Source organism: Ischnura elegans, chromosome 5 (genome assembly GCF_921293095.1).
Source record: "Ischnura elegans chromosome 5, ioIscEleg1.1, whole genome shotgun sequence".
Classification (NCBI taxonomy): domain Eukaryota; kingdom Metazoa; phylum Arthropoda; class Insecta; order Odonata; family Coenagrionidae; genus Ischnura; species Ischnura elegans.
The window spans coordinates 2,447,083-2,462,081 of record NC_060250.1 but is presented as its reverse complement, the minus strand read 5'-3'; the positions used below and the strand labels follow the sequence as shown (position 1 = coordinate 2,462,081).

Here is a 14,999-nt window from a genome sequence, read left to right as displayed (position 1 = left end):
TGCGTGCCACTGACGATTAACGTAACATTGTTCACGCTTTACACACTACCTCAATTATATTAAAAATATATTCATTAGACCGAACAATTCAAGTAATAGACTATTTTTGGCCTTCGTGATCCATCTCACAACCAGTCACTTCGCCGGCGAATGCGGTTGTTTTAGGCACAACATGCACATTGCTCTCGTGAATACGTGTACTGGAAATGGTGTTTGATGGGTAAGAATTTTTACATCAGACTGAAATCCATAATAGCAGTGTAAATGCCGAGTGGAGAGCAAACATTTTTTTAGTGAGGTGGCGTTTTCCTTCAGAATTTTGAAAGAGATATGGGTCGAATCATCAATATGACCTATGTGTCTTGATAAAGTACTACTTTTCCTGTTATTATCTTAAACATTGTTTGAAACCTTTAATGAATGTCTTAATTACTCGCCAAAATCCTGCGTTGCCTGGGACATAGGCAACCTAGCAAAAAAAATAAAGCATTGATCATTTTTCCTCATTCATTTTATAATCGTATCGTTATTAGGAAATAAATTTTTTCCCCTAGTGGAGTTCCAAAAACGGAGGGTAGTCTTAGAATTGTGTTCATCTTAGATTTGTGCTAATACGGTGTATGAAATTGTTTTTCGATTTATTATGTTCTATAACAATTTTCAGAAATTATTTTCCGTTAAATAAGAAAGAATCAATTTATTATATTCTATAATCAATTTAAATAAAATATTTTCCGTTAAATAAGAAATATTGGGGTGGGGTAAATTCGGTTACTGTGCGGTAATAACAACGTGCGCAAAAAACAATCTCTCGGCGAGGAATTAAAAAAGGACCTCGGGTGTCCGGACGGAAGAAGGTCCGAAGGGTATTCGGCGTCCAGGGAAGAGCGCGGTTGGGCTGGTCCTTCAGTCGGCCCTGAATTTTGCAAGCGATAGATCACGTCATAACAGATATCACTTTTCATTGCGGTGTAAACATTCACGGCGTTTGTCGCGTACATTAATTTTCTGTTGATATACGGCCATTGATTTTCTTATTGTTGGCTCATTAACGGACAGTGAATTTAGCGAAATTGAGACTGTGAAAACCTGAAAAAAACCGTGAAAACCTGAAAAATAACCGTGAAAACCTGGAAAAAGTCATGAATTTCATTATTCAGGTAGAGTGGGAACCCTGATAAATCAGCAATTGCTCTACATGTCTTGTCAGAGCCAGGTCATGTAATCAACTTAGATAAACCAAAAATCGTGGCCAAAGAGATCAATATTTCCCTTGAATAATAAGAGAAGCAGCGGATGTATCCAGAAGGCCATTCAACATGAATGGGGAAGACGGCCGACCCTTTCCAGCACTTTGAAACGCATGTTTGTGGACCACTGAAAGACCTCACCCCCCTTCCCATGCCTAGGGGATGGGGACCAGTCAGCAATAGGCACGTGCACTCTCAGTCTGGACTAGGACAATCTGTAGTGCATCCCATATGAAACTTGGTGTTCCATACGACCTGTCTTCATCTTTTGTAAGAAGTATCATGACGAGGACTTGAATGGGCGATTTGTGGGGTGAGTGACAAAGGAGCGTGCCTCAGTGTGTGGGAAACGAACATACCTTGGCTCTCATGCATACCAGGTGTAACCTATGCTCACTGTTTGCCACTTGCTGCTGCATCTATCTGGCATACATCTCATTGCCAAGCCAACTAAAATTTCCTTAGGCTTATTGCCTGTGAAGGTGATTTTTGATAATTTTGCCCCTTGATAATTAAAGCCTCTGTATAGTTCACTTCAAAAGGCCTTGTTTGAGCAAGTTGCAAGTTTAAAAAATATTGCTGCTGTGAGTTGAAAAATAGTTTTGCTTTTTATTATCTTGGTTTTAGTATTTGGCATATTATTCACCTGATTATTCCAAATGTCCACGCCATCTAATGGTGGGATTGCAAGAAAGTTACTTGTCAATTTTTCTTCAGTTATTAACGTGTTAGGTGTGCTGTAATAAAATCTGTTCCATACATTTTTGTCCTAATATGTCTTTTTTGCACAGTCATGCAATCAAAACCAAGATTACATAATTAATTTAAATAATGATAAGTGAAATACCACAGGTAAATACCAAATTTGTTATTTTATTAATTGATCACATGTTACTTTGATGCTTACAATTATTTTTCCTTGTAACATTGCAGGTCATTAAGCTGTTTGACCAACTTGGCTATCATGATAGAGTGATCGCTTTGGCAAAAACTGCAATCACTGTTGCTGACCCACATGATCCTGATTTGGTAAGAACTTCATGCTAGCTGCTCACTGAATATCCTATGCTGTAATAGCAAAATACCTATTCAATAAATCCTTAACTTACAACACTGAATAATACGAAGTTTCGAAAGTATAAAACTTTTTAAAGTTGCAAACTTTGACCACAGTCCCTACGAATAAGTAATATTTATTTTTACAAACAAGGGCAAGAAATTTGACAATGAAACTATTGATCATGGCTTATTTCCGAGGGATATTCACTAACAAAGGGAGACCACGAAACTTGCTCCTCCTTTTTCAATGCCGTGTTTTTTATGGCCTTCGGAATGGTGAACACATCCCTGAACTAGAAGTGGTTCCGTTGAATGGGCCTTAGTTTGGCTGTAATTAATTAATTTTCATGCGGCACTTTTCACGATCTGCATATATTCCATAATGTCGCACCTCTCTGCAGGCGGGTCAGGTGGGGTAGTGGTTAGTGTTTACGGCTACCACCCAGGGGACCAGGGTTCAGAGCTCCGTGATGGCTGTATATTTTGCTGTCTTCATTGTGATCATACGGCGTCAACTTTTTCATTAATTTTAATGGCAGGAAGCATAGACGTGAGACTATTTTTTTACCATCATAATGGCGTTTAGATATTTAAGCAGTGTCATTTCAAACGCGGAGATAAGACTACACTAGCAAGGGTTGGTGTGCGCTAAAATATTAACTTTTTCTTTCTAATGCTGATCAACTTCTACATTAAAAATGAAAACCACTCTTGCGAGAGCACATGCCATTAAAGGCTGGCGGCAATCAACAACATACGTACAGACATAATTAATTAGAACATGATTATAAAATGCCATATTTCTCGAACACTTGTAATTCACTTTACTCCAAAGGGAGTTTACTTACACAGTGCCTATGTGCTAAAAGAACCATTCCGAAATATAATTCCCATGAACAAATAGGATGAAATAAAAGTTGATGACCCTGGACCGGGCGTGCTGGCGTATAAAATACGTCAATCTTCGAAAACCAAGGATTGCAACATCTTACGTACATTCTGGGCTAGAATGGTCTCGTGTATTCCTACAATGTACTTTGACTGTCTATATTGCAAGTTTTCAAAGTTCGAGGTATTGTAGCTAATTTTTTAGATCAGCAAGAGGAACCCGTCACAACTGGCCTATAAATTACACCACGTGACCGACCGTGTACCACCTGTGTACCTTTATATCTGTATCACCTGGAAATGTATAAGATTTTACTAATTTCTACAAATAAAGATTAATTTTAACAAAAATCGAGTTTTATCATATATGCACATAACATGGGCAAAGTACGCCATTCGCCCGGTTGTGAAGAAATAACAGTCGCGCCCGCTAGAGGGTTAAAAGCAACAATTACACCAAATGTGTCTTGTGCTTGCCGCTTCCCAAAATCTTCCGTAGCCCTTCCAATATAATAACAAGATGCCCACCAACAAATGTCATTTCTTCGGAAAAAAAGCCACTGCTTTAGCCCCCCGCTAATCTTTCGGTATGTTTTTGAGGAGAGTAGAAAGTGGAGCCTTCACTTCTCCGCATTGGAAATGACACTGCTTAAATACCTAAATGCCATTATGATGATAAAAAAAGTCTCATGTCTATGCTTGTCGCAATTAAAATTAATGAAAAAGTTGACGCCGTATGATCACAATGAAGACAACAAAATATACAGCCATCACGGAGCCCCGAACCCTGATCCCCTAGGTGGTAGCTGTAAACACTAACCACTACCCTACCTGACCCGCCTGCTAAGTGATGTGACATTATGAAACTATAGGCGGATCGTGAAAAGTGCCGCATGAAAATTAATTACAGTAGAATCCTGATTTAAGGTTTTTCAGGGGGGACAAAATTTAAAACACTAAATGCGGACAAACACTATATGAGGACCTGCCATTTTTTTCAGGTTTTAGGGTCTGTAATTATTGGAATGGCTTTTTATGAATAAAAAATATTATTATAAAAAATATTATTTTAAGTAACTAAAAGGTGCTGAATGCAGCAAAAAATTCTTTAATGAAATGTTCTCTGCCCTATGAAGGTTGGATAATACTTTCCAGAAATCGGCTAACAAAATGGGTAGTAAAAATAAGTAATGAGAGGATGACAATTGTTTTAATGAAATATTTTAAGGAAATTCTAATAAACATCAACTTAAAAGCATTCCCACACGGATTATTATTGTGGACATTAGTGATTCCATTTTTATGCATATTTCAGTGATCTCGATGAAATTTAGAATTTTTTCTGTAAAAGTGACTTGTAGGTGACTATAGCATTTCTAATATAATAAGGAAAGGTGTAAGTAGGTACTTGAAAAATCATGAGGAATGAGTGAAATAAAGGGGCAGCAGACAATCGCTAATCCCGAATTCTCAACTACCGAATATCTAGTAAAATGGAGGTTTTCTGGAATTTTGCCAACTTAACGTTTTCTGTTGCCTCGGCGAAACAAGGGATTTATGAGCCTTTAAAAAGCCTCCTATGCGCACATTTTGGATTTCGAGGTCATCCAAAAAAGTAGAATCTTATTTCTAGTATGCGTACAAGTCGATGGTGATTTAACACAATGATAACACCAGATTCGTTGTCATATATCTGCGGCCTCATGCAGATCGAATGGAGCCGGGAGAAGTTGCTTACGCGGCGCGCTGATCACCTTGACTCCGACTCGCCTTGTTTCTCGGCAAGTTTTAATAAAATTTGGTTGGACCTTGAATGACGATTAGCTAAACTCTGTTAAGTGAAAAGGTTTAATCTTCAACAGAACTGGATTTCATCCGAAAAATTGTCAGTGCCTCTGGAGTTTGGCAATTTCGTCAGGGTTATGATGTCGAAGTCAACCACCAAGTTTCCATTCAAGAAATACCTGCCGGATTTTCGTATTTTTCCGCGCTCATCTATTCTACCGTGAGTATGCGGTGATTTTTTTCCAGCATGAGCGATTTATTTTGAGTCATGGACCGTGGTAGTTCGTCAAAACTCCGATTGTCATTATCTTTTGACATTAATTAGCACCAGATAGATATTTTTGAATCGACATCGATATCAACCAGCCGCATGTCGGTAAATTGGCTCCGGGATAGCTAAATTACGATGTAAAATAATGTTGTTCCGCAGGGAAAGAATGCCGTCACTCACGGTCATGACAGGGGAAACACTTCCTCTATTCTTTCACTGTTCCTCCGTGGAAACTGACCTTGGAATGGATTATAGAAAGAATCCTCTAGTGAACTGCGCAATTGATATTGAAAATTGATATCTTTTGAAAAGAAAAAGTAGCCGACTGAAAAAATATTGGGCTAATAATCGACTGCCCGTAGGTAGTAGAGTTGAAAGGGGCATAAGCCATCAATTGAAAACATAACGAGAAAACCATTATTGTAGCGGCCCTCGGAGGATAACTCGTGTCATCAGTCGTCACGTATCATCGAAGTCAAGTTCAAGAAGTGAAGGATAAGGTAGTTCGAGGTTATTAAGGGATGACATTGCTCCATTAGATCGGATCTGATACAAAAAGTGTCTGGTGTTTGGATCAGAAGGGGATCGAAACATTATGAGAAGACCAATCACCCAGCTTGCGAGTTGAAGGTCGCAGCGCTGCGCTCGCGGAAGAAAGCAGTTGAAGAAGCGTTCCCCGGTAGATTCTATCGACTCTTGGTAACCTTTCATGAGACTGTTCTTGTTGATGAGCATAAATTCGAAGATTTGGATGAACCGTCATGAAAAAACGTTAAATCGGGCAAAAAAAATCTTGAGCGGGACAAATTTTTACGACCTTAAATGCGGAAAAACGCAAAATGCGGAAACACTAAATACGGATAATTTTTACATTGTCCTAATAGGGAATGAATCGGGACCCAAAAAAATAAACGCTAAATGCGGAAAAACGTTAAATGCGAAGACGTTAAATCCGGATCCGACTGTAATTACAGCCAAACTAAGGCCCATTCAACGGAACCACTACTAGTTCATGGATGTGTTCACCATTCCGAAGGCCATAAAAAATACGGCATTGGAAAAGGAGGAGCAAGTTTCGTGGTCTCCCCTTGTAAGTAAGGAAGGTTTTGGGTTAAAGAAAAAACTAAGGATAGTAAAAAGATTTTATCATGTACATCTGAAAGGGCGACAAAGTACCGTATAAGCGTGTGTAAGAGGCGCACCCCTATTTTGAGGAGGGAAGCTATAAAGAAAAAAAATTTTCTATCCTATCGTGCGGTGTTGCAGATGTATGCCTGGAATTTCGACAGTTATCGAAATTTCCTCTTTCAGTACTGTTTGAAAGAGGAAATTTTGATAACTGCGGCAGTAATAGCGGCATAAGAGGGAGTGAAAAGAGTTCCGATCCTCTCTTCACATACGCCATCGCTCTACGTTGCTTGTCCTACTCACGAACTATTTTGTTTAAAAGCTCTCGCAGGAGTATTGCAATAGAATTGCAGCCGTGGAAATTTTTAAGGCAAAACACGACAGGCACATAGCATGAACCTTGCCAAGAGATTAGACAACAATCGGGGCAATCTCAGTGCCTTAGGATAATAACCACGTCGTAGATTTAAGGCCCCTTGCACACACCGATTTTGGACGGCCGGTAAAAAATCGGCCGTCCACATTCCAATAGTGAACAATGGGAGAGCATTGGAGCTTGCACATGTACTGAACTGCGCCGGCACCGGCTAAATGCCGGTTAGCAGCCGGCCATTGTCACTGTGGATTGCTGTCGCCGGCTCAAAAACATAGCAACTTATCGTTTGACCGGTAAAAATCCGGCATGTGTGCAAGCATCGCTTCGCCGGTAAAATATCGGCCGATATTTTACCGGCCGTCCAAAATCGGTGTGTGAGCAAGGGGCCGTTTTTTTCCTTTCCGGGACTCCACAGGAAAATAGATTATCAAGTTACAGGGGATCAATGGGAACGCGTTTCATCTCTACCCCATCTCACCAACTGACCTTTTTCGGTCTACCAGGTTCTATTCTCCGAGTTTCTGGAGGTCAAATGCTAGGTGAGTCACCTTCTGAGCTTGAAAATGTATCTCGATATCTGTCAGCAATTGTATGACACGCACGAGGTTCTAAAAAGAATTAGACCTGACGCGACCTATATCTGACAGCATTTAAGTTTTTTGAGCTCTAATTGATTGACACAAAGAGTTATAGCTGAAACAAGGCTACTAATGTTCAACTTAGTCCTCACAGCACAATTTCGGAAGAAACAAGCGTAGCATAAGCGCATTCAAACAAGACGAGACGGACTGGAAACTTCAGGCAAAGCTAACTGCGTATATCACATTGCTGCACCTTCGCCTCTTCGCTTTAAAGGCAACGACGTCACATGCAAGATTGGACTTGTTCTTCCCTTGCTCCTTCGCTCATAGCCTCGTAGCTTGAAATATGGAGGGGATGGAGCGCGCTCCTTCCCCTCGACCTCTCCTTCAGCGCTAGTCCAACAATGAACACACTCGTTCGAATTTTTTAAACCGCAGGTTTAGACACCAATATAATTTTCAGTTGCAAAAATCCTCATATTAGCGTCTGAAGATAATTTTTGAAAAATCCGGTGCTCAGCGTAATGGAAATTGCTCGGCAAGATGGATGTTGGCTATTAACCAGGTATGTCCTTCAAAACTACGCGTTTCTATACGTTTGATAAGCGATTACTATATGCAGTATATATGCCGTGGGATGCCCACTCATGGCAGTAAATTTAGCACGCGCTCCGGAGCGAATCACCCCGCACGATCTTTTCAATGCTTACCTCTGGGGTACCGACGTGTTGGCGCGATGCTTACAAGAAATTCAAACAGGAGCATTTTAAAAATACGTCACTAAGGGAGAAACTCCCCTACCTGCCGCTTGATTTTGACCCAGTGTTTCAGATGACTGACGCTGAAAACCAAGGCCACTCAGTTCCCCTTGAACTTGAGACCGGGTAGGGGAGGGGGGGAAGATAAGAAGTTTGTGTAAGAGGCGCACACCCATTTTCGGCTGCAATGTCTGGGAATAAAGGTGCGCCTCTTACACGCGCTTATACGGTACTACTTTTCTAAATAACCACCAAACAAATTGGGATATTGATCATATCGGTGGACAAGCTTCGAAATTCCTTCTTCATAGAATTTTGCTGCCAGCAATCTCAGCCACCCAGTGATGCGAATCCAGTGCTCGTGAAAGTGCTGTCCTGCTAGCCAGGTCTTCATTCTTGGAAAAATGTGATATTTGCATGGTGAAAGATGGAGACCATAGCGCGATTTGAGGGAAAAGCTCCCATTTGAAAGCATTGATACGGAGTTCTTGGGTGCAGTGTAAATACTCTCACCTTTATGGTGGTCTCCAAGAATTTTCGGCGTCCACCTTGCACAAACTTTGTGGTAGCCTTTGCATGACAATTTCAATCAAGGAAATTCTTGAAATTTGTGGGAAACAAAGCGAAAACTCCATTATTGTTAAACGGCGATTTTTACGAACATTTTCATCAACTTTAGTGACCAATTCATCTGTCACCATGCTCGGACGTCTTCTCTTCTCTTTGTTGTGAACGTTGGTTCGGCCGTTTTTAAACATAATGCAACATTTCAGGATAGAACTTTCATTCATTACATTTTCTCATTACATTACGTTCCTTATTTTTTGAATAGCCCTTGTACAATGATGGTTTATTTTATCTACAAATGCCTTGAGAAAATTTTGTGTCCGGGGTGTTATCTTTTTTTTGGAGTCAAAGTGAAACTTTTTATACGGATATAAATTCTGTACCTGACCATGGGTTCTGAAATTTCATGCACTACATAAACTAGGGCAATGTACCTTTTGTTCAAATTTCAAAACTATGTGGGAATTCTGACTATGCAGAGATTGTGGATTACTAATACAAGGTGGAAAATGGTATGTTCTCGTTTCCAAGTATTATTGTTGGAAGTGGCATCTTCTTTCCTTCTCTAGCCAACACTTCACTCTATTATGTTCCGTGAGCATTTGCGGCTGGGGCACTGGAGTGAGGCGCAGGAGGCACTGGTGAGCAACCCAGAGGGGGACAGACGCAGAGACTGCTTGCGCCAGCTGGTGACGGCTCTGTGGGAACGTGGTGAGCTGAGGACGCTGGTGAACCTTCCTTCGGGAGTGAGCGCAGCCAAAGGGAGGCTGGGGGGGGGCTGGAGGCGCGGGGGCACGATCCGTGGCGAGGAGGAGGAGGTGGAGACGGTGCTGGAGGCCAGGGCACGCGCCATCGACCTTTCCGGCAGCCGCACCTCGGCAGGACACAGCTACTACGACTTCCTCTACGCGTTTCACATCACCAAGGGAAACATGAGGAAGGGTTTGTGCCCATCACACATTCAAGCCTACATTGCATTCTGGTTCTGTTTATCTCATACATAGGAGGCAGTAAAATATGTTGAAAAAATTACTTAATCGATTGAAAACTTAAGGCTGTTAAATAGAAAAAATTATTGTAGTAAAACCTCTTGTGTAGTGAACCTCTTTACATCATAAACCTCCATACTTCGTACCACTCCTACCGTCTCGTCAGATTTACATGTAAATTTATAGGCAAGCCTCTCATCGTTCGTACCTCTATATCTTACAAAACCTCCACTTATCATAACAAGGAGACACCCTTGAGATGGCCTCACTACCTCCGCAAATCGTACCGAGAGAACTAGAAACCATTGATTTGGCCATGATTACATACATGGAAAAACATTTTCAGCGATAAATGTCTCATGCTTATTTGTTTTCGTATGCATCTTTAATATGCTGTAATTTTCAGGTTAACCATCAGTTATGGCCATTTTGCTCCATATGAGAGTATACCAAACAGTAAATAAGAAAAAGGTATCAAACTAACCCAATCATTTTAAGTGACTGTGGAATTCAGAGAGAACAAGTTCAACAGATCCAGGCTTCAATTGGTGGAAGTTAGACATCTTTAAATAAATAAAAGATGGTAGCACTTTTCCAAAAATTTTTTTTACTGCATTCAATGCATTTCGGCTCACAGAGCCATCATCAAGACACTTAAGTCAGTCTGTCAAGACACTGGTCAGTGTCTTGCACCAGATGATTGCTCTGTGAGCTGAAACACATTGAACGCAGTAAAAAAAAAAATTGGAAAAGTGCTACTATCTTTTATTTATTTAGGAGAAAACACGTCGTTTTCCTCGAATCATGGTAAAAATTTGCAATAGTACTTGCTTTCTGTTATTTACGGCTCTATTTTCCTATAAGTGCTCACATACTGTGTTCAATAAGTAAAAGAGTTCTTCATTACGAACCCTGATGAGTTTGAACCTCCATAATCTTCACAATAACTAGAGTCTACTTTACATGCATGTAAGTGAAACTATCAAAAATGCGAGAAAATGTATTTCACATGTGTGATTTTGTCCTCATTTTTTAATTGTTACATAGTTCATTTAATTTAGAATGTAAATTTGAATATCCAATGAGAGGAGAGTATTATTCAGGTTCCCGCTAAAGGCTTAGTCAATCCACATGTAATGAGAATTATTTCAAAAGTCTCCTTTCATTGTGTACTTTATTTAAGCTGAAATTGGGAGTGTCTCTGGGGAGATGAAAATTAACTCTGAGTAAAATCTTCTAATTTCATAAAATTAATCTGTTGATGTCAGCTCACAATTGCGTGTATCAAATCCCTTTCGTCCTCAAAACTCTGGGAACAGTCAAAGTTTTGCAGGAAAAAGTGCCAAAATTTGTACTTTATTTTGCAAAATCAAGAAATTTCATGCCATTTGCTGCATTTTTGCTGTTTGCAAAATTTAAGTCAAATCTTTAGAGGCAAGGGAATACATTTCATTGGGTTTACTTTCCATATTAAGATTCCTATAGTCATTCTTACTAAGTTTTGCTTTGGAAAGTGGTAAACTATAGTATTGTTTTGTTCTATGTTCACAGTTTACTTTAAAATGCCAGCCATGGAGGGCAGGTCATGACAGTTGAACATTTGCAGAAAATTCTGGTATTTCCTCATGAAATGAAACATAATCTTGAATTAAACATTATGAATGTTACTTAACACCATTGCTAATCCATGATGGAGATTAGCTTGCATTATAATTGAGTTTTCCTGTGTCATAAAATTAGTAAACAATTTAGAAACTTCATAAAGATAACAAATAAAATTATTGCTCAGAAATGATTCCAAAATGGTGTATTCCATACTCTTTCTTATTGGGACATGTGTCTCTTGAGGATGTGCGTGTGTGAGTTGACTTGTTTGTTTACTACGCAGCTGCGTGTGTGATGTACGAGCAAGCGATGCGGCTGGAGCAGGAGGTGATGGGGTGCCGAGATGGGGGGCGCAGCTGGAGCTGGGCTCTGGACAAGAGGGCTCGCTGCCTGCTCGCCTGCCTCAATGCCTTGTGCCTGGTGCAGAAGCGCTACGCTTGGATTGTCAAGCCACTTCCCCGTGGTGAAGCGTCTCCTTTCCAAGATGGGTCTTCCTTTGAGGGCCGCACCCCAAAGCGCCACAGGGATGGTGAGGAAGTAAGTATTGGTGCACTAGAGTGGTTCAGTTTTTAGAGAGATTCAATTAGTTAGGCCTTTGAACGGTTTCAGGTAAAATTTATGTAAAATACACTAACGGATGAAGTTCGCCATGAAAAAATATTTGACTTAGCTGGGATTTGAACCTGGATCTCCTGATTGCCAGTCAGGTGTGTTAGCCAGTTACACCACCAAGCCATTTTCTCAGAGCAAACCTCGGGATGGGTTTTACCGAACAAGATGTTGACGTCACAAGTCCACACTGCGGCACATGTGGCAAGGGTTGTGCGTACTGAGCCACTGTCGGGGTGAAAAACCCTTATTTTGTTGCTGGCCTGCAACGAAAAATTTCAAAGCACTGGTTTGAATCCCGGCTAAGTCAAATATTTTTTCATGGTGAACTTCATCTGTTGGTGTATTTAACTTTGCACCCGTGCGAGGATCACTAAGGATTTAAATTGAAAATTGAAATCACTAAGGATGTACAGAGGAGGATGTGTAAAGGGGGCACTAGGTCTGCACAAAAGAGAAAATAAACTATACTGGCGGGACAAGGAAATTGGGGAAAAATACAAAGAAAGAAAGAACTGTATTTGACATGTACTTGAAAAAGGAAAATAACAGGAGTAACATAGAATACAGCACTACAAATAGACAAATTAAGGGTGAGAACACAGGTAAGAAAAATGAATCTTGGAACAGATGATGCCATTGTTTATCCATGTACTATACATGGATCAACAACAACGGAAGTTAGTCATGGCAAGCTAGTTACCACGAGTGTAAAGGTGGCTGTCAACGATGCACAATGGCCATCTCAGATGATAATGTATTGATAATGCCCTCTTAGAAGCTGAACATGATCGGTACTCTGTTGACTCACATACAGTAAACTCTTGATTATATTAAGTCAGTGGGACCAGAAAATAGGCACCTCGTATTATCGAGGTTCGTAATTTCAAACATTTTTAATAAGTCACGAAAAAATGTTTGCTTTTGTTCCCACGGCCCTTTTTCTGTCTTTATTGACCTTGTTTAACATTTTCAGTGGCTAATTAAGATGGAATTTTTAAAAAATGCTCTTTTTTTATTTATTTTATGCTGAGAAAGATCTGGGTGTCAGGAAGATCAGCAAAAGGCCGTAGGAGAGAGTAAACAAAAGGAAAGAAAGACCTCTCGGAATGGGGAACAGGTAGGAGTGCTACAAGGAAGTGTTCATGGTTAGAGTTGGAAGTGCCTCTTCATTACGAGTAGCCTGCAAATTAAATTGAAGATAAATTGAGCCAAATATTTAAGATACACCTGACTTTTATCTTCATCGTCATTGCTGTTATGTCTAGTCACGGCCACTGCTTCTACTCCACTGTTTGCTGCGTAGATACTCACTGGGCCCAACAACTGAAGCCCTTTGCAAATTCTCTCTTGAATTTAGTTTAAGCCCATACCTTATGATTCAGCGCTTCCAGGACGAAAGACAGCCAGACACCACCTCTCTCGTGGATGGATAGCAAGATAATTACGCAAACATTTAATGCACAGGATCGTCAAAACCTCATTCAAATTGACAATAGAAGAGCCATTTCACCCTCAATATGGGCTCCTGTGTTAAGATTTATATCATCAGTGATATCCTTACTACACCTCCCCACCTAGTCGTTGACTACCGCAGTATTTCCACGACCTTTCCCCCCTCCGAAATCTAACGTTGTCTCTAAAATGAAAAATATTTATTCTATCATTGAGTTTTGATCCAAACTGTTGATTTGAAGAGTGGTGTCACGAGTATTTAACGGCAAGAACGTTGAAATTTGAGCAATTTTATGGACTTGCAGCATTTTCTTGGATATGATTCATTTAGGTTGGGTTTAATTGGGAGTGTAAGAAATACCCTGTGTGACCTTCCTCACATGTTAAACTATGAAGTATTGCCAACGCGATGTTTACGAGTGTGCACGTAAATAGGGAAATTGTTTCAGCCATAATATTTTTACTGAACTCCTACTTCTCCTTAATCCCCACCGTTACAATTTTTAGGCAAACCCTTTCCCTCCAAAGTTGCACTATCATTTAAGATTTCACATTTTGATGCACCACAGTCAGAAGCACTGATTGTTTTGCTGCTTTATCCGGAATAACTAGTTTTGTTGACAAATTTTTTGCTTTAGTTCGTATGAACAAATTCCATTTGCTCCTGGGGTCTGAGCCTGATGCTTGTAATTTCAAAACATTTCTTATTTCAAATGCTTCGTATTATCAAAAAGAGCCATGTATTTACCATAGGCTGTTTGCCGGGACCACAATTTTACTCTGTAATATCCTGCTTCGTATAATCAAGAGTTCACATTTTTCTTATGTATCAAAACGCTATGCCGTCCTCGAGTATTCCGTATAATATTTGAATCCACACATTGTCACTGTTCATTTAGTAATTGCCTCCTCACACTTGATTTTAAAGTTTTAAGCCAGGTTTGCCCTTTTATCTGTCCTTAGCAGAGCAACCATCAATTTAAAATGCAGGCGAAAACTATTAAAGTGGAATAATTAGTCCCTAAATCTCAGTCACGTGAGTTACTTATGTCATAAGTCTATAATTCAGAGAATAAAAACATGTAAAAGAATCTGATCTCACTCCTTTTCACATACTATATGACACTTGAAGAACCACTATCCAACCGAAGTAGACCAGCAAAGATCACTGTTCCGAAAACTCTGGTTGCACTGGTAATATTTCATGCTAACAATTTGGAATGAAGACATTTTGAGTTGGAAGCAGCAAGAAATCTAATTTGGTGCACGCACTGAAATGAGGAAGAGGAAGGAGTAGATTTCTAATTTATACTTAGCAAAGCATTCCATACCAATATTTCTATTATTCAATATCCATCCCCATGTGAAAGAAAGAATTGCTCTACCCTTTCTCACCTCTTCCTCTACACTGCTGCTTTTATCACCCTACCTCTTCCCACGTTCCTTTGGGGAGGCTTCCCTCAATCATTTCTCTCCTCAATAACTCTCCTTACCCCCAACCGAAAGTGCATGTGTTTTCGATACAAAGTGGCCCAGTGGTTTGCCACTCTTCAAATAACCCAACTGGTTTGGCACCCACACGGAAGAAGTACAAAAATTCCTGTAAAACTAATCTGGTTTTTGATTTACCTCTCCTTCACTTACCTACTTATAAATGTAAATACAGGACCATCTACCA

At 40.0% G+C, this 14,999-nt stretch overlaps 1 protein-coding gene across 2 annotated transcripts in view; it reads left to right on the top strand.

Annotated features, from left to right (window-relative positions):
* LOC124158421 (nuclear pore complex protein Nup160 homolog) overlaps window positions 1-14,999 on the top strand; it is a 213,792-nt gene that overhangs the window by 151,287 nt on the left and 47,506 nt on the right. For both annotated transcript variants that reach the window (XM_046533501.1, XM_046533500.1), the window contains exons 17-19: window positions 2,184-2,279; window positions 9,233-9,605; window positions 11,541-11,794. In XM_046533501.1, the coding sequence (XP_046389457.1) occupies window positions 2,184-2,279; window positions 9,233-9,605; window positions 11,541-11,794 (723 nt within the window). The remainder of the gene's footprint in view (window positions 1-2,183; window positions 2,280-9,232; window positions 9,606-11,540; window positions 11,795-14,999) is intronic.